Source organism: Sardina pilchardus, chromosome 9 (genome assembly GCF_963854185.1).
Source record: "Sardina pilchardus chromosome 9, fSarPil1.1, whole genome shotgun sequence".
NCBI classification, from domain to species: Eukaryota; Metazoa; Chordata; class Actinopteri; order Clupeiformes; family Clupeidae; genus Sardina; species Sardina pilchardus.
The window spans coordinates 16,876,818-16,900,419 of NC_085002.1; the positions used below are offsets into that span (position 1 = coordinate 16,876,818).

Sequence of the window (23,602 nt, forward strand, 5' to 3'; positions counted from 1 at the left end):
GAGAGAGAGAGAGAGAGAGAGAGAGAGAGAGAGAGAGAGCGAGCGAGCAGGTTGGATGTTGGATAATGTGGTTTCCTGTTTGGTTTGACTGAAATAGGAGGGAGCAGTAGCCTTGCCCTGAATGTGGCGACATTCAAACTGAACCCCGCCTCATATCCCATCATCCCATTAAGTCGACCACCCCTATTCTGAATTTTCATAACACTTTGCTTGGCCAGTAAATAGTTTAAAATAGTCTAGATATTCCTGCTCCAATTCCTTGACAATAATTATATACATAAATAAATAACCAACTTTACAATAATACATGTTAATGTCTTAATGCACATCTCACATGCCATATGATGCTATTTCGAGATACAAAATGATATTTTGGAATAGTGACGCCATAGAAAGACGCAACAATGGTGCGTCATCTTTTAACTAAATACATTTGCATTAATTATTCCAAGCAACAGCGTTCAAGATCATTGTCACCTATCCTGTTGCCGGGGAAGGGTAAGTAGGCCTCAGCTTACCTTCACTAAATTTCGGTTGAGCAAACATAAACATAACTTGCTCTGTGAGTATTGACAAAATATGTTGTAGCCTAATGTAACGGTCTCTACTACGGGCTCCTTGATGGCAACAGAAACCCTGCTCACTCGTTTCGTTGTCCAATGACAATTCCTCATTGGATTTTTAAACTGTGTTGTCCCCCCCATCTCATTATAGCAGAAGTTTCCCTTCAAGTAACCGTTCTCAGGTCAGCCCATAGCAACCGTGCCTATATAGCCGAGGCTGTTAGGAGAAACTAAAGCCGATTGTGGATCAGGGATAAGGGCTGAGTTGGAAGCGCAGCCCCGTATCCTAGTGGAGGCGGCCTCCTTTGGGTGTGTGTAAAGCGCGGATTGGCCAGCGTGCGCTGCTGCGTGGACAGAGGCTGTCCTAAGATTGTTGTTACCACGATCAGCTGTTTGTTATTGTGTACTTGCCTGTCTGACATGGGGCGATTCTCTTGACAGAAGAACACTTGCCTTTCACCAAGAGGGAAAAAATAATAAGCTACCTCATTCGACGCAACCGTTATGGTCTATGGTCTATATTCAATTGGGTTTTAGTAGGCTACAGTTTGGATATCAATTTGACCGAAGGAAAAATCCAAAGGCAGGTAAGAATGAACAGATCTGACACAATTTCCTTTTATTAACGGATGAAGCTTTCTGCACGGTGAAAAAAAAACACTGGCCCATTCTGTGGTTCTGAAGCAGTTTAAATAGACTAAAGTAACCGATTCCTCCAAGGCAACGTCAATGTTCTCATAATATTTTTGCATGAAGCTATTTATAGGCTAACTCATCTGTGCAGTGGGCTATAGATCCATTTTTAACAATGAGCCATTTGCTTGGATGTAAACAGCCTGATACATCGCGGTCGTTGTTTAGATGGTTTTAGTAAACGTTGTGTTTTAATTATCACGTTACATTCACTGGATGTCTCCTATTCCAGTCATTTAAATGGGTGATCGATGTTTTAATTGCCTTATCCCAGTCCGCTCAAAATGTTATTAAGAAACAGTAGCTCCCTCCTCCTCTTCCCTTGAATATGCTCTGCCACTGTACTTCACATATTTGGTACCAACTAAAATGTCCAAGTCGATTAACAGGAAGGTCTGATCCATTTCAGAATTTGAAGGTCCCTCCCACTTGTGACTGTGGATTGTAGTAGCTACTGGTACAGGTCTCTGCTGATATGAGACTCTGCATAGACTATTCTGTTTCTAAGAACTAAAATCACCTCAGAATAATAAATGATATAAGATCTTGTTCTTTTCTCAGTGTCTTTGGACTAAAGAGTGGAAAGATCCACCCCGCACCCATGATTCCAAACTATCTTTAACAGCAGCGGAACAAAAAATGCTGTGTGTGTGTCCTCATGACATATTTTTTTGAGCAGTCCAGTTTGTTACCTACCCAAAAAAGGATCTTACACAGCTGCTTCAGATTTGGCAAACCCACCTTCACAAGCCAAGCAAAACAAACAAGATCCGGAAAAGAATTTTGCCGAAAATGGAATCCCTTTAGGAAAGAAACGATTCCAGCCTAGCCAGACCTGTTTTTTGTTTTGTTTTGACCAGTTTGAGACTACTAATCAGGAAGAGTGGTAAGACTACTATAACCCTGTGCACTGGTCCACTCACATATAGTTGGAGGGCCTGGCGTTGCCTATCGCGGCCCATCCCCCCAGCAGGGGTGTATAGAGCAGATGGGCCCAGACAATGCAGCTCAGTCGGGGGTCAGCCATGCCCTCTGATAACGCTGCGTCGCTGTGCACCCAGTGGACCACACAAGGCAATGACAGCACTCGTCTGCTGTAATTAATCTGGGAGAAACAAAATGCTGTGTTTGTGTCTTCCCTCCGGGACACCATAGGGAGTGCTCACATTGGAGGGATGTGCGCTATGGGTGTGATTCACAGCCTTGGCCTGCTGTGGAAATCCTGCACCAGAATTCAGAGATCTTGATGTAGCCTATTTCCCAGCCTGGGCCTGCAGTGGTGATCCTGCACTAAAAGCTTTCACATCACATGACCTCCTGTTAGGACACATGTGATAACGGTGTCTGTGTGACCACAGGCAGATTTTTAGAGGAATGCTTCATAGGATTCTTAAGACTATTTTTAGAGTGATGAGTAGACCTACTTACTAGGAGTCAGTTAATCAAACTCAAGTTATCAGCTGTATCACAGAGAATGACCTCAATACACATGATTAAATATAGCACAGTAATCCAGAACATCATATCAAATCATATTACGTCAAGTTCAGTCATGCAGAGCTCAGTTTTAATGACTTTTCCATAGACTAATTGGTCTTATAAAACAATAATACACTGCCAGAGAAACCTATCTAGAGAAGGAGTGCATCAACCAATCAGAATGAACATACTATTTAAGCGAGGGACAAGCGCTCAAAGACGAGGGGCCCGGCAATATAGGTAGTGTGACAAGACTCTGATTCGGCCTGACTCTGTCTACTTTATGCGTCTGATGTCGCTCTAGCCACATTTTGCGTGTACTGTCTGCAAAATACGCTGACACTCACACCCAAGATGTGTCATGGTACAATGAAATGAAACAGTGTGAAACTGCAAGTCCTTTCTTCATAATAAAAATACTTACAAGAGTACGGCCTCAATATCTGACTGTGGAGGTAAACGGATAATTTGTATATGGGTGTGTGAGTAGTCATGGTAGCATAGTGGTTACAGAGCTGGGTTAGCATTCAGTAGCCAAAAAAAGTTGTGTGAGTTCAATTCTCGGCTTCCACTGTTGTGCCCTTGAGCAAGGCACTTGTTGGTTTGTTTTTATTTAGATCCCCATTAGCTTTTGCAAAGCAGCAGCTATTGGGTTCGAGCCCAACTCCTCCTGACCTTGTCGAAGTGTCCTTGAGCAAGGCACTTAACCCCAAGTTGCTCCAGGGACAATGGTCCTTGTAATATCATTAAGTCGCTTTGGATAAAAAAACAAGCGTATGCTAAATATGTAAATGTATACATGTTCCTTTGTCTCTGTTCTACTCAGGCCTTTGGTGCACATTGCTCTGAACAACTCCACACTTGCCACACAAAACCCCTTCCTGCCTCAACTACTTCCCCTGAGGAGACGAAGGGATCAGGTGTGAAGGGCCTGAACAACCAGCCAGCAAGCTAACAAACCAACAAGTGGACCAGATCAGTCAGAAAACCCCGACCCTCCTTTTCTGTCCAGCAACAACCTCACACACCCAGACTCCTAGCCATGTTCCAGCGTCTTACAAGCCTCTTCTTCGGTAGTGCTGAGGACTCTTCCCCTGGAGTTCCGGTGCCCAGACCTCACGAGGAGGATGAGGAGGAGTGGCAGCTCGTCAACATCACTGGTGAGGACCTCTGTGGGCAGGGAATGGGGGGATTCAACGGAGGTGGCACCGGTTATGTTGTTATGAATAATCAAAAGGGATGTGTCCATTCTTTGAAATGGAAAAGGCATCTTGACATTTCGGTTTATGCCTTTGTGTGGAGGAGGGAAAAGGGAGAGATGGCTGGGATAAAGGGGATGTCTGTTTCCTATTCCCTGTTTCTGGCAAAGGTCCTGTTGGCCTATTTGTCCATTCATTTACAGGCTAGCCACAAATTGTCTTGCTTGATCGTGCTCCATGTTGACTTTGGAGACTGTGTTGTCTGTACTTGTCTGCTTTTTTTTTTTATCCCTTCCATGGAATTGTGTGATACATACTGTTCTGTGGTCCTTCTGCAGAAGCAGACATTCCCAGTGGGTCCAGCTCTCTGGCAGATGTGGCAATGAACCAGCCCAGCCTACCAGCGTGTCTTCCCCAGCCAAGCCAGGCCTCTGAGGAGAGTGCTGTTAGCCTCATGAACAACACTAGGTGGGTACAAAGTGAACAAACGTGGGACACCTGTTTTTAAAGTGAAGCCACCTGTGATTTCAATAATTCCTGTATTCCTCTGTGTTCTTCCTGTGCCCTTTTGCTGTCTTGTTGCAGAATTGTCAGCTCTACCTTATAAATTTCAAAATAACTTTCCAATACATCAAATACCGGTATCTTATTGTTAGCTTTTGGACCACATCAGTATTATTGACTGTTGTGGCCCATGAACACAAAGTTTAGCAGATGAAAATACATTTTAAAGTTATGCAGTGAAGTTCTGAATGTATGTTTCACTTACCAATCATACATATTATGATGACTATACTTAGCATCGTGTACATGATGATGTGCTTACACATGTATGTCCACACATGACATCCTTGAATTTCCCCTTGGGGATCAATAAAGTATCTATCTATCCCCCAGCCTGGCAGAGGAAGATGTGCCTCTTCCACTCAGACCCACGGCGGGTCGTCTGGTCCGTGGGCTGGCGTCGCAGGCTGGCGCCCTGGCTAAGGTCACACAGATAAGCCGTGTGCAGCACGCGCAGGCACGGGCACACCGCTGCCACCTGGGCCGCAACTGCATCCAGCGCCAGAACGGCACCCGGCAGAGGCTGCCCCGCCATGCCACACGGCAACACCCAAAGATGCTGCAGCAGCCGGGCCACCGCAACTTCTGCCACTGAGAAGAGCGAGAAGCACCACACACACACACACACACACACACACACTCAGCTTTTCTAGCAAGGAAGCTGTAAGCTGTAAGAAAGCGCATATACAACCCAGATGCACTCACACACACATATTGCATACGTACACACACACACACACACACACACACACACACATTTTGGTTTAGGAGTTTCACAAAGTTGGAAATAAAAACCTGCCTCAAACTCTTAAGCATTTTGCACAGTTTACTCTTTGTTGTCATTAATCTGTTTCGATCCAATGTAGGCAACTTGATTGTGTGTTTTTTAAAGAACGTGTTTTTGCTTGACTTTAATGTGCCATGTTTACAAAGAATACAAATTGTTTAAACCATTAACCCACAGTACTGTCATACAACGAGAACTGAGAGGAATTGACAAGATGCAATTATATTGACAAACCAGGCAATAAATCGTGTTGTGCAGGGTCATGTCTGTTTGTGTCTTCATTGGGATTTCAGGCAAACTGCTTAAATTAAAACACTGATTTTATTAGGGTATCTGAAAAATCAACCCTCTATGCTAATACTTTTGTCTAGTAGTTTTGTATGAAACAAACTGTAATGTGTGGTTAAAAATATGGCTGGAAAATGGTATCAAGCAGATCTGTGAATATTGTATCAACTGCAATATAATCAACATTCCATGAATCCACCATGTCAGTAAATACAAAGGTTGATAGTCATTTGGAATGACACCAGAGAGGGTTAAATTAAGGATCTTTGATGACACCACCTGTTGGCATTCTGATCCTGGCATTTTGCACCTGATAACCATTGACATCGAAATGAGGATCATAGCCCTACTTCTGTATCCCCACGCGTTGTGTGGACAGACATATTTTACAAGAACAACAAGCGTAGTGTAATGGAAGTCCATAACTTTTCCACCAGTAACAAGCCAGCTCACGGACAAAATACCTGCTGTGATGGAACAACATTAATAACCGAGAAGAAGTTGCTCGGTTATAATACCATAGGCCTACAAGCTGCGTCTATCGAAAGCCATGACTCTTGGACAGGTCTTCATGGCAAGCCACCAGGTAGTCTGACCAGAACACTTTTCCATCATAGCCTATGGAATTTGTTTGTCAGTGAAGTAAACTTATCAACTCCATTTTCTCCAAAACTAACGAAAATACTGCTACGTGCAGCTCCATTTTCTGAGTAGTTTAGTTAGTATGTGTGACTAAACCGTTTCTTTCCTTGCTAATCGCACACAGCTGGGGTAGGCGTCGCGCCGGCAGATTCTGAGAAAATTACAGAGCTGCGCGACATGTGCGCAGACCCAGACGGCGAGAGTTTGGATTCTTTTAGACCGACTCAGAGTGACCCTTTCGAAAGAACATCAAGTAAATATCACTGTTGTGACGAGATAGATTGCCTCCTCGCCGCGTGCATCGCCTTTGCACTGGGAGTGACCCTTGCCATGGCTGTGCATATTTATATCGCACCTCCTGAGGCAAGTATCATCAGATACACTACCAGATCAGATGTAATAATCAATGTGGAGTCATCATAACTTACCATGAGACAGTCATTAGAGGATGACTATTATGAACTCATTCTACCTGAATGCATATTAGGGTGGAGTCTTAGGTGGTAACAACACTCTCTTTGGATGTCATGTTTGGTGTTCAGGTAGTGGGCCCTGGGGTGGTGGTGACTGACAGCAAGTTGTGTGCATCGCTAGGCCTGGGGGTGATCAGAGATGGGGGGTCCAGTGTGGATGCTTCCATCACTACAGCACTCTGCCAGGGTATAGTGCATCCACACCTCTCAGGCATAGGAGGGTGAGTGAGTGCTTGATGGTCTATGGTGTTTCCTCTGCAGTTACTTGGTTACAGCCTGGTTACTTGGTATACCAAGAAAGTAATACTGGGTCTTATTTGTTGTATAAACCATATTTTTTTGTGTTTAACTCTAGGTGTTGAGGCTTTCCATGACATATCTCGGTGTAGGCCTATACGCCATGTTAATGATTTTCTTCATACAGTGGAGGGGTGATGCTGGTTCATGATGGTCGGAAAAATGAAAGTGTGGTGATTGATTTTGGTGAAACGGCTCCCTCTAGAATTCAAGAGGAATTACTACAACATGACCTGCAGCACAAGGTACTCTGTGGGGTAATGTGGTTTATTATGTGATATGAAATGACAAAATGTATTTCTGAAATCTCAGGGCAGCTTTCTCTGTGTGTTTGTTCACCAACTAACCTATCAATCCACCCATCCTTCCAACACTAGAATCGCCTCTTCATTGTTCACCTAATGTTACAAAGCAAACTGTCTTTCATGATTGATCACCAGCTAACATTCTCTGAGGGTGTGTCTTTGGTCACCTGGTAATTTCACTTTTCTAATATAAATACTCCAAGTACATACATAAAACAACATAAGAGACACAATGATTATTTTGCGTCTGTTTCTCAACGATGCCCTTGTTCTGTCTCCCAGTGTCCTCTTGTTTTGAAATCCAGTGTACCCCCTTGCTACAGTAACTGTTTCATAAATGTTGCATAATTATATTCACATTTATTCCGTTTTTAGTTCGATAGATTGATGGTATTTGCAAAATCACCGAACAATTGTGTTCAATCATTGTGATCTAAATATTGACCAAGATAATCATGATTATGATATTTTTGCCATAATCGAGCAGCACTAGATTGACTCAATTGAATACTTTGTGCTAACTCTCAGCATACAGTATATTCTTGATTATAATAATACTATATTACGACATGTCTGAACAAATATTTACATTCATGCATTTGGCAGTCAGGCCTTCTTGTCGGAGTACCAGGCATGCTCAGAGGGCTGCACAAGGCACATCAGCTGTATGGAAGGTCAGAGCGCTGTCCAGTCTATCCAAGTCTTTTGTTGCTCTCGCTTACTCATGAAAGCTTTTTCAAAAACGAAAATAAATGCTATCTGACATTATCAAGGACCAGCTATTATCTTTTAAACCACTCACCTAAAATCTACTAGTGTGCTTGCTGGCTGCATGTCTTACTCTACACTGTTAGACTAAGTATTCTTGCTCCACCTGTTAGCTATGTTCTTTACCCAGGATGCCATGGCATGAAGTGGTGGGAAGAGCAGCCAACGTTGCAAAAGAAGGATTCAATGTCTCTGACAGCCTGGGTAATAACAACTCCTGTATTCTTGATATCTTCCCCTCCTGACATATAGTTCTTTCAGTATTCAAATATAGCTGATTTTGAAAAGTGTGACCAGACTGCAAATTAGTGAATACATGAATGAAATATATGGTGTGTGTTTGTGTATAAACTATGACTTAGGATGGACATATGTCTGTCTTTTCTGTAATTCAATTTAAAATGAAGTGGCTTTGACAGGTAGGCCTATACAGTAATAATTGACCTAGTGTTGAAATCCTTTTTGAAGTAAATCTGCATATAAACGTGCTATATGCTCTGTACCCTCATGGTGGTGCTGTTTGTGTCTGTCTGTGTGTGTGTGTGTGTGTGTGTGTGTGTGTGTGTGTCCCCATGTCTCTACTCCATCGACTGTGTGAATCTCCCTGGCAGCCCGGGCCATAGACTCTCAGAAAGGGAAGAATGTCTCTGAGCGCTTCAGGGCAATGTTCTTACCTCAGGGACAGTCACTTCCTCCACTCTCCACTCTGAAGCAACCCCATCTGGCCACTGTTCTGGAACGTGTTGCTAGCCATGGGGTGGAGGAGTTCTACCGCGGGAATGTGTCTGAGGAGATCGCAGTGACAGTAGGCCTATGTTTCATCACTGGTGTCGTGTCAATGCTCATGGTTTCATATGTTCAGGGAAAAGACCCGACCCCAAAGTAGGAGCTAAAATCGTCATAGGAACTGTGGGTATAAGAACGGCCCACATTTCATATAATCCGAAAATGCCTCTCATTCGTTATTTAAGATGGACACTCCAAAATACTGATAGTGGTTCCATGCTCCGCCTATCACTATATTCTGTCGATTTAGCTGCATCATATCTCCATTTGCAATGGAGATCAGATGAGATGAAAGTAATGATAATGTGTTGGTTATAGGTGCAGGCAATGGAGATCAGATGAGATGAAAGTAATGGTCATGTGTTGGTTATAGGTGCAGGCAAATGGGGGAGTGCTTACCCGAGCCGACCTGGCTAACTACAGCTCAGTGCTGCAAGAGGCTCTAACAAGCCAGTTTAAAGGTAAAGGTGGTGTTGTTTTTATGATAAAACTATTCTGTTACTATAATTTTTATTTGTATGTAGGCTACATGTTTATCTTGAATTGTTGTACGTCACTTTGGACAAAAATGTCTGCCAAGAACAACAGTCATAACCATGAGTATTTGGCAGCGGTGCCCAATCTGGCTGCCAAAAGAACATTCAGGATTCCACTGTCATCTCTTGACTCAAACTGTTAGGGAAATTAAATCACATATAGTAACAATAATTCAGCAACTGTTTGAAATACAACTCTGGTTTATTCTCTCCTTGTCCCCTTCGCTCTGTCCCAGGGTACCAGGTGCATGTACCCCCTCCACCCAGTGCTGGTGGAGCCCTGCTGTCCTTCCTCAATATCATGGAGGGCTTTAAATTCACTGAACAAAATCGAGAAGGTAGTGCCCCCCACTGGATTGCAGAGGTACTGGACAATCCTCCTCCTTGATTTGAGTTGTATTGTACAGACAGCTTGAAGTTACAAGGTAATAAGAAAGATGTGAAGGCATTCACTCAGAGGTGTTTTCCTCAGGCCCTAAAAGCAGCCCTAAAGCTGGCAAATGGGCTAGCGGACCCCAAGTTTGACTCCTCTATCTCGGGCACCATCTCTAACATGCTCAGGTAAGATCCATATGTTCATGTATGTAAAGACAGAATATAGTTTAGTTTGGAAATGTATTATATAGACATTTCTCAATGCAGGCCATTTTTGTATCAACTCTCACGCACTAAAGCATATTTAAAGAAGGGAGAGATTTCTGTTTAATGTGCAGAAGTGCCATTTACACATCTTTACAGTTATTCTGAATTTCAAATCTCTTGGGCAGCCCTCCTCGCTTGCTCTACTGATTATATAATATTGTCCTCTTTGCCTACACTGTAGTAAATCACGCTCTGCTGTGCTGAGTCGCATGATTAGCAATTCCAGCTATGCAAGAGGTCCTGGGTTCAAATCCCAGACGAGTCCCTTCCATGGCCTGCGGAGCGACGCCAGTGCTTCCAGCCAAGTGGTTGTCATGGGCCCCGATGACATAATTGTGTCGCTGTCGTGGTACAGTAAATATATCACTGCAGGGGCAAATATAAATCATTTTAAGCCTTCTGTCATATGCTTTTTAAATACATTATCTTGTTCATCTGTTTTTTAAAAGATTCCTTAGAAAGAAACCCCTCAGTGTCTTTAACTCACTACTTGGTAAATATTTTGGTTACACCCCTCAGTGTCTTTGACTCACTACTTGGTAAATTTTGTAACCATATTCCCAAGTATGATGATGTGCTCAAACCTGTCGGGCTGGGTTGCTCGTGACTTGTCCTGTCCCAGCCATTGCTCGTTGTAATGAAGATCTGTGGGGTGGAGAGGTGTGTTCTCATTGTCTCTTGTTACAGCTCTCTCAATTGGCCCTTTGGAAGTGGACTCATCACCCCATCTGGTATTATTTTAAACAGCCAAGTTATGAATTTCTCCTGGCTTACAGCGCCTGCGAACATGACCCTTTTGAACCGGGTACTGGTAAATAATGTCCTAGAACAAATCTTGACTAATCATGATAAATGGTTGGTTCTGCTTCAATTACTAAGGACAAAACTGCAACAGACACATTTTGGCATCTGATTTGCCATGTTGGTATGTCTCCCTGCAATTATATTTTCAGTCAGATGAAAACGCTCTCCAACATTTGTTTTTTCTTTGTTGCACCATCCCAGCATAATAGGCTCCAGAGAGGGAAGAGGCCCCTGTCCTTTCTCATGCCCACCATAGTGAGACAGATGGGCAGGCAGTGTGGGCAGTCTGTGGCACTGGGAGCCTCCATGGGTCACTGGGCCTTAAGTGGTATAGCTCAGGTATGCAGTCAGCTTGTCTTGGGACCTCACGTGAGGCTAAAATCTGTGTTGAAATCAAGTCATGGTGCACTTTTGCTTTCAATTATGAAAGTCATGCTGGTTGACTGAGATAATAGCATAGCCTAATTAAATGTCAGTGGTGAAATTAGAACATATTTTTCAGATTATTTATTGTTGTTTAAGTGTTGGGTCATGGTTTCAAAACCTCAGGCATTGTGTATTATGTTACTGATCTTATGATTTTTGCAGGTGCTGATTAAACTGATGTCCGCCCACAAAAATCTGACTTACTCTTTATCTGAAGGGAGACTCTACCCAAGTCTGCAAACAAACGTTATTCTGGTTGATTGTGGGTAGTTATTTACAGACGGGGTATACATTTTGAGATATATAATTTATCATTGAGAAACTCCTATAGATTTAAGCAAAATAAAAGCATAAACACACAGAGACAAACACCCACACATATGTTTACAAAAAGTTTTTTGTTAATGCCTGGCTCTCTGTGTGGTTTATTTATAACCTCTCATGTCCTTTAACACCCCCCCCCCCCCACACACACACACACACACTTCCTCCCATCTCCCATCTTTCACCCACCCCATTCTCTCGCTCCTCTTCACCCATCAGCTGAGTTCCAGGAGAGGCGTGTACAGGCCCTGCGTCAGAGGGGCCATGTTGTCCAGAGGGTGGAGCATCTCTCCTTGGTGTTCGGAGCTGAACGAAGAGGGGATGTGATGCGCGGAGTCACAGATCCACGCTCCACTGAGGCCTCGGCCCAGGCTATTACAAGGCCCTCACCAGGGGTCCAGATTAAGCCTGGACCTTGAGATGGTTTACTGCTGATCATTTGTTTGATCATCTAATGACCATGTTTGAGTGTACTGGGATTAAAAAATGAATTGTGGGCAGACAAGTGTTTTGTGTCTGCTGTGCTTGTGCTGTAATCTCTTTCAATTCCTCTCTCTCTCACTCTCTATGTATCTACAGTATGTGTCTATCTATTCATTTGCCACACCTGGCATAACAGTTAGATTACTTTCCTAAATTACCCTCTAACATTTGTTAACCGAGGTCCAATGGTGTGGCTTGGTTATTGAACTACTGAAGTGATGTAATGGATCGCAAGCAGCTTGCATAACTATCACCCCTATCCCTCTGCAGCTACTGATTGGCATCAAACCAAAGCATCCCTGTCACGCAGTCATAAGTTACAACCCTGTTGGCTGACACACAGCAACTGATCATCTCATCTGATTGCTGAACAGCAGAACATGCAGAAACTATGCTGGAAGATGGCAAATGGCAATAAAATGAAAATTAAAGTAACAATATTATAGGGTCCTATGTGCAAGACATGGTAAGGGTATTTGTAATGATACACATAGAAAGTATACCACTACTACTCTCCACAAAGTAGTGTTTTGAAATGGATTTGAGAGTATCAAATCAAAATCCATAAATATGATTTTCTGCAACAGCTTTATCAAGCAACCAGTCAGCTGAGCCAGCGGAGGCAAAGGCTGATATGACGTCAATAGTCTGACACCAATCAGACTCACTCTGAAGTATGTTCTGTATGTAGGCCTAATTTCCTCGACAGCAAAAAATAGGCCTATCAAGCCTATAAATCAGTCTCAGATATGTCTTTGTTTTATAATAAGCCTAATAGTCAAACTGATAATATCAGGCTTACAACGGCAAGTGCAGTATCTTATTAAGCCCGTCATTAAAACTGATTTGATTTACGAATATAGTGTATGTAACACCATTGAACATTTTACAAAAAAATGATTTCAGAATTATGTCGTCTTGGTCTTCATTATTTGCCACTATAGGCTACTTAAACCTACCTCTCAATGCAAGGCCCCATTTTCAATTAGGCCATATAGGAACATTGTCATCAGTTTCCTGTAGGCTCTTTAGAATAGTAAATAAATAAATATGATTATTTCCAGTTGTTTCCGCATGTATTGCTTTGCTTAATCGTTTAAAACATGGCAACCCCCTATAATCTGTTTACTGCATGACGACAGACGGCTTCAACTGTCAGCGCCAGCCAGGTCATCACAAGGTTTTGCGCCACTACAAGGAACTCATGTGAAGTGGGGGCGTGTTCGGTAGTGATGAGGTAGTTAAACACATCGGGAAAAACTTCACAGCACAGAAAGAGAAGTCTCAGTCGCACACCGGAATGTTTGAAGTGGATTGTCCAACACCATAATATACTTGCACACTAATAGGCCTGGATAGCCTCGTCTAAAGGTGAGTGAAAATTTAGTTTTGCTGTGAAATGGTTTTCCATGGCTCCATGTAGCCTAACTTACTGCGCGCCGGCACATTTACGCATACACCTGATTCAATCATGCTTTTGTAGTTTCAAGTCACGCATTGAGACACACCACACAGTCCTATGCCTTTTCTGACATTAACTTTTTGCTGTATTTATCAACGAAAAAAACGAAACGTTCATAGGCTATAGAAAATCTCAAAGACCGACACGAAGTAGTCTATCCCAAAGAAGATAGGCTAGCGCGCGTTAACTTATGCGTAAGAGTTGAAAATGGATTTGAGTAGTTTGACTTTCACTAAGCATTAAATGCAATGATGGATTAAAGACCTTTTCCACCTACTGGGCATACCAACGGACTAATTACTTATTGTTATGTTAAAAGTGGAAACATACATGAGCCAAGCTAGTTGAGGGTGTTCTAAAGAGGGCAGGTGAAGTGAGATTTTATGGATTTCCCACGTGAGAGGAGTGAAACTGACCCTAAAACTGTTGTCCAAGTGGTAACGTCAAGGATATGGCCTGAGAAATTATGTTATGTAGGGGATAAAGTGTAGAAGACCGGTCATTGTCGGGAAAATAAGTAGGCCTACAGGACTCCGACGCGCCAGCGTATAGCCTACTGTACCTATTGAGTTTCATCAGGTCTCCACATGTAAATCAAACATCATGAATATCAATGCAGACTGCATGGTGCTTGATTAAATCACCTGTGGATAGGGACCTGATGAAACCCATAAATAGTCTACACCTCTCTCTTTCTCTTAACCCTCAGCTTTACTGTATGAATGTCAAAGCAGACATGTAAATTGTAGGCTACATGTGCATACATATTAGTATGTAATGAAGGCCCAACACTAAATGTAAGTTGCCATTACACAGTATTTTACACAAACAATATTTTGGCAATAGAGTATGGTGCGATAGCCTCCCTAACCATACGAGTTGTATTACTTTTCGTTCCTCAATAAGGCTAACCACCATGAGATGTAGATTAACTTATGTGCTTGTCATTTCTCTACAGGTTACCAACCCACTTGCCTTGTGATTCAATATTGGTGCCAATTCTGCGCCGTGTGCCTAAATTAACTGAAACCCTTCGTTGAGCATCTATGGAGAGCATAGACAAATACTTCATCGTCACACGTGCCAAAGCCCGGAAAGGCTTCTCTCGTGGTTGTATTGGTCGAATCGAGGCTGAGACGCAAACGGGGGATATTTTAGGTATTGTATACGGCAGCGGCGGTGGCACGGCCAAAAGTGGTGGTCTTCTGAAGCGGGAGGAGACATACCCACTCACTCGCCACCAGGCTCAACTCCTTCTGTTCGTGTCGCCGGCCAGCCGACGGCTAGAGATCCTCTGCAATCAAACGCTTTTCAAGGCCATCTGTGAGCTGGCACAAGATGACCTCATCGTGGTACGCTACAAGAAAGGCTTTCAACCATGTCTGGTGAAAAACCTGATGCAGATTGGACGTAAGGATGGATCGGATGACCTGAACATGCTGGGATTTGAACTACAGCCTGTGGTGTGTTCCTTGGTGGTCTATGCCATTTTTACTTTTCTGCTGCTTTTTTAGGTGCACCAGAATTATCTTTTTGTAGACACCTAGTTGCCTAGCCTACTGCATTGTTTTGGGACTGTACCCATTGGTAAACGTGGTATGGTGGACCCAGTCAGTTGTTGACAGTTGTTTTACTATAGCTGTTGGCCAAATAGGGCAAACATGTCAGTGAATAGGCTAGTCGAATGCAAGCTATGCAAGCATAGTTTTTGTCACATGAGCTTAGCTGTAACATGACCCTATGACCTAAGATGTGACATGACAAGTCAAGATGACAATACTATGATCAGATAAACAATGGTGAAATAGCAGAGGTCTCAATGGTTTCCATGTTTTTTCTATGCAGTCCCCACAGAATTCAGATAAGAAGTTGTCATCTAAGAAGCCTGCTCCGCTGCCTGTGTTCAGTGCTGCTGACATCATACAGGTGGCTCAGTCGAGCACTAAGCTGCCATTGAGAGACAACCACACTATTGGTGAGTGTTGCGTCTGTGCTGCTCTTGCAGCTTGGTTAGCTGTTAACATTTGGTCATCCATCTGAAGGCTTAAAGATAGTGATGCATTTGGATGTTCTGGCAGTGAAATCACATCCTCTCAAGTCCGCTTAATAAATATGGGTGTACCTGTAGTAATGTAGTAATCCCGCAACGTTGTTGCTGCAATTTTCCCTATTTGAGCCTGCATTGAAAATGGTGCCATGGATATCTACAGTACAGTTAAGATATCTCTAAACTGATCAGGAAAGGCCACGGGTTATGCAGTTGTGATTGCCAAGGTATGGAGAAACCCTGTTGTTCTCAGAATGACGCACCTTAATTGTCCAACCCTCTGGCAAGGTACATCCAATCTATTTTCAATCTTAGGATGGCTGAGTGTTAGATGGCGGAGTTCTGAGTTAGTCACCATGTGATCCCATGATTAGACCGCGAGAGAGAGAGACATGAGACGGCTCAAAGATCTGGAAAAACGGGCTAAAGAATGCTGGAATGCATTAGACCTGTCACACACTCTGGTGCCTCATGACTCCTTATCATGTCATGTCAAAGAGTGCACGGTGTGGCAAACCAAACTTTCGACTTGTGACACGAGGAGATCCTGTCTTTTGAACAATATTTTTTTGTTGCCCCCCCCCCCCCCCCCCCCTCCTCCTCCCAGGCATCAACAGAAGGACTGTTTCCCGCATCAACTCCATGCCAATCATGGGGTCCAAAAATGGGTTCCTGGGGAAAAAAATATCTAGGAACAGCCCCGAAGTCGAGAGCCTGTCCAATTCTTACCAGCTGGAGGTGGGGTCCATGGTGGAGATGGCATCAGACAGAAATGTCATTCTGTATGGAGTGATCCGATGGATTGGTGTACCAACTGGGGAAAAAGGCGATTGGGCAGGGATTGAACTTGTGAGTTGATATAGGCTACCACTTCTGTATCTGTAGTAGATTATTGTCAGCATAATCAATGGTCTATGCCATGTAGGGCTGAGTGAAAATATCAACTTGCGATTTTTCTGACATAATATATTGTGATCGTGATTTGATGTGCAATATACTATTTGAAAGTCAACCTTCAGTTTCAAAGTCATACAGTACATTAAAGAATGACTGAACCATTACTTCTGGGGAAAGACCTGTGCTACTTCTGCATGCTTTTTTGCTGTACATTCATCATACCACTGCCTATGGTGATTCTTCAAAATGTCGGTACATGTCCATCATGTTACTTCTGGAAGTAGGAAAATGCTCTTAATTGATCGGCCGTGAGCTCCATGATTAATTCACGACGGCATTCACTTAATTGTGTTAGTTTAAATTGTGATGTATTTTATTCTTTTTATGTTATTGTTGAGTGTTGTACTTTGAGATCAAATTACTTGCTTGTTTATGCAAATCTGGCTGATAAAGCTGATTCTGATTCTGAAATTGATTAATGTTTCAGCCCTAATACAATGCTATTTCTATAGTTACTTGTACTCTGGATGCACAGTGTGCGCCTAATTCACAAAAACACTGTTCTCATAGCAGTCCTTGCTGGCCTAAATGTTAAGCAATATGTAAACTGATTTATTTACAAAAAAAATATTATATATATTATAATTTAGCAGCTTTTTAAATGTCTGGTGTTGTTCACTGCCTTTGGCCACTGAATCTACTGACCTAGCCCTCTGTGTTTCTGTCGCAGGATAACGACGTTGGCACCTGCACAGACGGGACTTTCCATGGACAACGATACTTCACCTGTCGAGGGAACAGGGCAGTGTTTGTACCCCTGGAAATGTGCATGCCAGACGGACGCTTCCACAGCCCCTCCCCCTCCTCTAGTGCAGGCACAGAGGAGTCCCCCCAGACTCCCCTGGGTGAGTTGCCCCTCCCCTCCCCAGCTTAAAGTTGAGGAGAACACAAACAGTATCACGTGCAGTATGACACAATGACATATGATTGAAATGTTTACGTGTGCCTGTTTTGTTTTGAAGCAGTCACTCCCATAGAGGAGGACGAAGGGGAGGAGGAGGACGTACCCCCTCTCACTGAATCTGAAGTCCTCCGTGTGCTAGAGGGGAAAATGAAAGGAATCCAAGGCCATTTCAATTCCTGTTACCTGGACGCCACACTCTTCAGGTAGGTGGTCAGCTGAGAAACAAGTTAGCCTAATAATAATTTAACCCTTTGTGATCTCTTTGGTCCCGAGTGAGAAGTTGTGAAAATAGGTCCTTGGTGGAAAAAAATGCAAACGTTTTCCCTGCTGAGGCTGCTGAGATCAGTACCTTGAATAAATCAATTAAATAAGGTTAATTCTGGTGTTGGTGTATGGTGGATGGGAGAGGCTGGGACAGGTTTGAGAGCGGCCAAAAGAGAGCAATTTCTTTATCCATATCCGACCCTCTAAGAAATGTTCAATAGTTCAACCCCCAATATTCTTTTCTGTAGTGTTACTCTGTGGCCAGATAGTTTACTAAATACAGGCAAGGACAAGGACACAAAGGGTTTTGAGTCAATAATACCTTTATTCCAGAAAAATGTACTTGCTTGCATTAGGCAAATATAGAGAGGAGGTAATATCTAATACATGAATCTATAATTTACTATGTAAGGATAATGTAAGAAATTCCTCTTTCTCTCCTTTTTTCTTTTCTTTCTTCCCTTTCTTTCTTTCTTTCTTTCTTTTTCTCTCTAGTCTGTTCAGCTCGTCAATGACCATAGACAGGCTTTTACAAAGCTCAGCTAACGCAGAAGTGAGCATCTGCCGGCAGATGAGGAGAGACATCGTGAACCAGCTACGAAGGTATGACCTTGTCACTTGATCACACTCCACCTGTAGATTTTATCTCACAGACATAGTCACGTGAACTTCATCAGGGTCAACAGGGAATGTAAAGAGTTTAGGAACTGACCTATCTAGACTCCTCGTGACTCCATTTGCTTGACTGAAGAGCTGGCTGGAATTTCTCAGAAGTTCAGAAAGGTCACAGAAGTAATTGATTGGGCATTCACTTTGGGTGTCTTTGCCGATCAGGTCATGTAAAATACCTGCAAAGACCTGGTTGAAGTTTTAGCTTCAGGTGTTTTCTACAACTGGACACAAACTTTGCTATGTGAAGAACTTTACACCATACACCATATGACGTGAGGTAAAAGAACAGTAGAACTATGCGTACTTGTTATTCTGCTAGCAGCCTATGACCTCTGTTGTTGACTTTGTAGTTCAGAATGTGTCACATGTGTGTCTCTGAATAAGGAACTAGGGAGCATGTGAAAGAGAACCTGACTCTTCTGCCTCTTGCCACAGGCATGGCTTTGTCCCAGCAGAGAATGTGATGAACTTCCGCAAGCAGCTAGGATGCAATACGTATGTGACTGAGGAAAAAGGTACGTCCCAGCTTTCCCACACTGCACGCAGTCTTGATGTTTACCAGAATTTCTGCAAACATAAGGACACACCGTATCTGTCCCATATGGGCTGGCAGTGTTGAGTAAACATGATAGCAGTCAGCAAAGAACACAACCACCCATGCTTGCTGAACTGGCTGAGGTAATGATAGTTCACCTTTGTTTTTTTTGTTTTTTGTTTTGTTTTCCCACAGATCCAGAAGAGTTCATTGCTATCCTATTTCAGCGTGTCCTGCACATGGACCCGCTGCTGAAAATGAGGTACGAGACAATATCTGCCATCCAGTTCGGTACATCCAATGGGACAAAAACGTCACACTTGCTATTTGCCAGAAATATGTTATTCAAATTATACCTCCTCATCTCACCTCAGGTTGAATGGAGATTCAGGGTCGTCACAAGATGCCTACACGTACCAGATCATCCTTGAGAAAAACGATGTGGGCCATTGTCCCTCCGTCCAACAGCTGTTGGAGACCTCCTTCATGTCTTGCAACCTGAAGTTTGAGGAGGTGGGTTATGTGCAGTCAAAGTAAAGGTTGAAGGGAGGTTAAAGGTGACATAGAATGCAAACCATTTTGTCCTGGTTTTGATGAATTTGGAGAGGTTGTGCATAACCAAAGAGCTATCACGACCATGAGGCATGGTTGTGCCCTCCTTCATATGAAAATCTTGAACTTAATTGAATTTCAATTGGGGCTGCCAAAGATGGCACTTTCACCCCAAAAGATATTAGTATGGAAAGAGACTACCTGATCTCACATGACTGTTCTCCTTGTAGGTTCCATCGTGCCTTATGGTTCAGATGCCGAGATTTGGAAAAAACTTCAAGATGTTTCCCTGCATAATGCCCTCCACAGAACTTGACATTACAGACCTTCTGCACCAATGTGAGTTCCCAATAGACAGACTTCCCTTTAAACGCTGCTAAATGGCAACTCTGAAGTCTTAACTCAAAGGACTCGGTGATCTTTACCTTATTGACATAGAAAGGCCTATATGTCCCACATTTCAAGGCCATCACATTTTGATACTGACAACTTCAAATGCATCTATTTTTTGCTATCTTCAACACAATTCTGTCACAGCAGCAATATTGAATTGTCAATCACTTTCTCTGCTTTAATCTCAGCCTTTTTATTTAACAATAGAATGGCATTGTTGTTGCTCTTTAGACTTTAGGCTTTGGGCTCTTGAATGTGTTAGACATGATGATTGATTTTAGTAGTATTACTGAATTCAGTTAAATGGACATGACTGAGTGTTACCCTCTCGTCCTTGTCTACAGTCCCAAGGGAGTGCTTTATCTGTGGGCAGCTCGCACAGCATGAATGCACCCAGTGCTTCAGAGACCGTAAACTCCTACCTGGAAGAATCAAGCAATACTGCTCGACCTGCAACACCCAGGTAAACTCAAATACTATGGTCATAGCCTACCATGTTATTGTTCTTCAGTAGCAAACATGTGTTACAGCCTCTTGATATGGTGTGACGTACAGTACAGTACTGGAAACCCATAAGATTTCTGTCTAGCTGATAAAAAAAAAAGGTCCTCTTTTTTTAAAAAAACATGGTAAAGGAAAGCTGACTAATCTGAATCGTCTGAGTGACCACAATGACGTCTCTTCCCCCTCGGTGTGTTTCTCCCAGGTTCATTCTCACCCTTCCCGACAAGGTCATACCCCTCGCAGCTTGGCCCTCCGTGCTGAGCTCAGCACCAGCAGTCCGGTGCCTAGAACTCACATGCAGTTGTTTGCCGTCCTGTGCATCCAGACCAGCCACTACGTGTCCTTTGTCAAGTACGGCCCCGGGCCTCAGTCCTGGATGTTTTTCGACAGCATGGCTGATCGCAGCGGTGAGTGATGCCTGCTTTGGTCACGTAGTTTTTCTTTCACGTTCCAATTGTCTTGAGAATGTGGACTCCAGACAGCTCACGTTATGAGGTTTTCTGGTAAGCTTAGTGTTTTTCAAGTTTCGGAATTTTGGTCTGTTGGATCATTTCACAAGTCGTGATAATTACTTCCTTAACCCTGTTAAAGTTATAAAGTAGCTCATAATACTTAGCGGTTGGTTCTTCTGCTGGTCCTTGTGTTTTAATTCTGATTAGGGAAAGGTTTAAAAATGAAAGAATTTAATGGAAATTAGGGAGCTGAATGAAAATGTTATAATTGTTCAGGTGTTTGCTTTAAATCAAATACTATTGTTAATGCTGTTATTACTTTTGCTGAAATTCTCTATGACATTATGAAAGGTCAAAAGGTCATCTGAAATTATGACATAACCACACATTCTTGGCAGACACCTGATTTATTGTGTGTGCTTTCTCTTTCCACAGGGGATGACCACACTGGCTACAACATTCCAGAGGTCCGTGCGTGTCCTGAGGTGGGCGACTTTCTCTCCCAGTCGGAGGAAGCCTGTGCTTGCGTAGACCTATCACAAGCCAGTGACCTTGTGCGCAGACTACTTTGCGATTCCTTCATATGCCTGTACCAGAGCTCCAGATAAACTGGAGCTGAAGTCTGGCCTGACTTGAGCAAGAGCTAGTGCCCACTAACGCATAAAAAGAGCTGATGTCATAACCTTGGCCAAGAAGCTTCACGGCAACAACACCAAAAGTGTCCGAGGACAGTGGGAGGAACAAGAGCACCGTAACTTTAGACTGAAATGCATGTTTATGTAACAACAATTAACTCCATGTTCCCATCAAGGTCTGCGTCAGGCCTTTGTGGCACATTGACACCACAAGTGATCCAATGAAGTGAAGTTGTGTTTTGTTGATCTGAGTCTAGCTTGAGATATGAAACTTATATTTATTTATCGAAGATGTAGGTTTACATGTAAAATGATTATGGGTGTACCGTATCACCTCTCATTCTTTCTGTAAATAGTGGTTTTGTTTTAAATTTTTAACAGTGTATACAGCACCTACACATAGAATATGCATTCATTTGTGGTCTAAGGTGTATATTTAATATGAGAGGTTTTGACAACTGACCCAATATGATGAAGTCTGTAAATCTTTTGCTTGTGTTTACATAATATCATTAAATGTTCAAAACTCTTAAGATATGGCAGTATGGTTGTGAGTCAAAATAACTATCCATTTCACATCAAACAACTCAAATTAAGGTTTGAAAAGAAAGGTACGACTTTGTTGGTGCTGTGTATTGTCTTTGTACCCACAAAAATACACTTTATTACTTGAAGTATGTGCCTCAAAACATTTGAAAACAAAACAATGTACAGTGTGGGCAATAAGTATTGAATGTGTCAACTTTTGTTTCAGTATATGTATTTCCAATTAGACTACTCACAAGAAATTTACTCCAGACTCCAGATCTCAAGAAACTCAGACATATAAAGAAATCCAAACACACATAGCAAAGTATAAATACAGGTATGTAATTCAGCTGCAGTATTCAGGTATTCTCCTAAAGAGATTGTCTTTAAATCTCGAAAATTCCGATGGGCCCTCTTGTGCTGAATCGCAAGAGGATGGTATGTATTTCTGGATGCTGGAGGGAATCAATTAACTCATCGACTACTAATCAAGTGATTGCCCGTTTTAAGTTCCAAAATGTACATAATCCAGAAACGCAAAAAGCGCTACTATTTTTTCTACGGCCTTTTATGGGAGTGTCGCCACTTTGTTTTCTCTACTGCTCTGGGTCCACCTACTTTTCATCGTCATCATCCTGGTAGATGGCCAGAATCTCCTGGTAAATGCCCTCGTTCATTGTTCCTTCAATTATAGGAAGTCTGCACCATCAGATGTAAACCAACGCCACACCATGATACATCCACCTCCAAACGTGTTACTGTTGATATAGTGTAAGGGTGATATACAGCACCATTTCTTCTTCAAGCATGGTGTGTAGTGTGACAAATAGCACTTTTGCTTTCATCTGAACAGACTACTTTCTCTCAGTGTTTCATAGGCTTATCCAAATGTTGTGTAACAAACTTTAAACAAGCTTCAACAGGCTTTTCTTCAATAATGGAGCCTTATCAAGCTCATCTGTTTACCCAGCTCATATTAATTGCACAGATAGGAGGTGTAATTACTGTCTAATTACTTACAGATTTCAGCTGGCTTATCGCCTTTCCTTGCCTTGTTATAGCCTACTGTTTTTTTCTGCATATGTTCAATACTTCTTTTCCTGTGTCATTCCACTGCATTCCACATAACTTTACTTACGGACTTTAATGTAGCGAATTCTTGAGTTTTTTGAGTTAATACCAATGCCTGGTGAAAATGTAATATGAATAGCCTCACTGGAAATATATGTAAGTTATGCATAATTGTCTGCATACAAAATAGAGGATCATACTCATGTAAACATTGGCTGGCCGAGGGTATGCTGCAGGTAAGTGCTAATCGGAATTATTCCAAGTTTAGCTGTCTGAGGAATGTGAAACAAAACAAAACATGTTTGGTCTGTTATCTTTGAGAGTGTGATGTATGGCTGTTAGTAGATGAACTTTTGAAAGAGTGGAAAGGAGTACATGGGAGATGATACAGGCTTTCTTTGAACTCTCCAATGACATGTACAATCACACTAAAATAAAAGTTTAGTTGTCTTACTTGGTCCAATTGTATTCTGATAGGGCTGTGAAATAATAGCCTATGAAGGAACTGAAATCATGCCTCATCACACTTTTTGTTTAATTCAAGACTCATGTTCCTATGGCTGTCTG

The 23,602-nt window shown here is 42.5% G+C and overlaps 3 protein-coding genes across 9 annotated transcripts; all 3 read left to right on the forward strand.

Moving 5' to 3' along the window:
* Positions 1–440: 440 nt before the first annotated feature.
* tp53inp2 (tumor protein p53 inducible nuclear protein 2) lies at positions 441–5,546 on the forward strand. 2 transcript variants are annotated; one of them, XM_062545003.1, is made up of 4 exons: positions 441–498; positions 3,562–3,895; positions 4,273–4,402; positions 4,832–5,546. In XM_062545003.1, the coding sequence occupies exons 2-4, from the start codon at positions 3,778–3,780 to the stop codon at positions 5,091–5,093; spliced, it is 510 nt and encodes a 169-aa protein (XP_062400987.1). In that variant the 5' UTR covers positions 441–498; positions 3,562–3,777; the 3' UTR covers positions 5,094–5,546. The 2 variants fall into 2 exon arrangements, with proteins under 2 accessions (XP_062400987.1, XP_062400986.1); XM_062545002.1 differs by lacking the exon at positions 441–498 and adding an exon at positions 949–1,150.
* A 382-nt stretch (positions 5,547–5,928) lies between these two features.
* On the forward strand, positions 5,929–12,076 carry LOC134092210 (glutathione hydrolase 7-like). 5 transcript variants are annotated; one of them, XM_062545005.1, is made up of 15 exons: positions 5,929–6,159; positions 6,340–6,582; positions 6,762–6,909; positions 7,113–7,230; positions 7,897–7,964; positions 8,189–8,262; positions 8,670–8,863; positions 9,218–9,305; positions 9,617–9,744; positions 9,853–9,941; positions 10,204–10,371; positions 10,710–10,833; positions 11,028–11,165; positions 11,415–11,514; positions 11,796–12,076. In XM_062545005.1, the coding sequence occupies exons 1-15, from the start codon at positions 5,985–5,987 to the stop codon at positions 11,993–11,995; spliced, it is 2,055 nt and encodes a 684-aa protein (XP_062400989.1). In that variant the 5' UTR covers positions 5,929–5,984; the 3' UTR covers positions 11,996–12,076. The 5 variants fall into 5 exon arrangements, with proteins under 5 accessions (XP_062400989.1, XP_062400990.1, XP_062400991.1 ...); XM_062545006.1 differs by having other exon boundaries at positions 10,710–10,827; XM_062545007.1 differs by having other exon boundaries at positions 8,682–8,863.
* Positions 12,077–13,295: 1,219 nt separating this feature from the next.
* cyldb (cylindromatosis (turban tumor syndrome), b) lies at positions 13,296–21,969 on the forward strand. Of its 2 annotated transcripts, none has more exons than XM_062546032.1 (14): positions 13,296–13,430; positions 14,480–14,984; positions 15,367–15,496; positions 16,176–16,417; positions 17,196–17,370; positions 17,488–17,632; positions 18,189–18,296; positions 18,801–18,880; positions 19,096–19,162; positions 19,275–19,413; positions 19,683–19,791; positions 20,190–20,308; positions 20,552–20,756; positions 21,237–21,969. In XM_062546032.1, exons 2-14 carry the CDS (start codon positions 14,568–14,570, stop codon positions 21,407–21,409), a joined length of 2,109 nt encoding a protein of 702 aa, XP_062402016.1. In that variant the 5' UTR covers positions 13,296–13,430; positions 14,480–14,567; the 3' UTR covers positions 21,410–21,969. The 2 variants fall into 2 exon arrangements, with proteins under 2 accessions (XP_062402016.1, XP_062402017.1); XM_062546033.1 differs by having other exon boundaries at positions 17,491–17,632.
* The last annotated feature ends 1,633 nt before the right edge of the window (positions 21,970–23,602 follow it).

Coding starts and splice junctions, on each gene's coding strand:
- cyldb (XM_062546032.1), top strand. CDS start 14,568: ATGGAGAGCATAGACAAATACTTCATCGTCACACGTGCCAAAGCCCGG. Junction 18,297..18,800: donor ATCGTGAACCAGCTACGAAG/GTATGACCTTGT, acceptor CTCTTGCCACAG/GCATGGCTTTGTCCCAGCAG. Junction 19,414..19,682: donor GCAACCTGAAGTTTGAGGAG/GTGGGTTATGTG, acceptor TTCTCCTTGTAG/GTTCCATCGTGCCTTATGGT.
- tp53inp2 (XM_062545003.1), top strand. CDS start 3,778: ATGTTCCAGCGTCTTACAAGCCTCTTCTTCGGTAGTGCTGAGGACTCT. Junction 3,896..4,272: donor GCAGCTCGTCAACATCACTG/GTGAGGACCTCT, acceptor GTCCTTCTGCAG/AAGCAGACATTCCCAGTGGG. Junction 4,403..4,831: donor AGCCTCATGAACAACACTAG/GTGGGTACAAAG, acceptor TCTATCCCCCAG/CCTGGCAGAGGAAGATGTGC.
- LOC134092210 (XM_062545005.1), top strand. CDS start 5,985: ATGGAAGTCCATAACTTTTCCACCAGTAACAAGCCAGCTCACGGACAA. Junction 7,965..8,188: donor GCACATCAGCTGTATGGAAG/GTCAGAGCGCTG, acceptor TTCTTTACCCAG/GATGCCATGGCATGAAGTGG. Junction 10,834..11,027: donor CCCTTTTGAACCGGGTACTG/GTAAATAATGTC, acceptor GCACCATCCCAG/CATAATAGGCTCCAGAGAGG.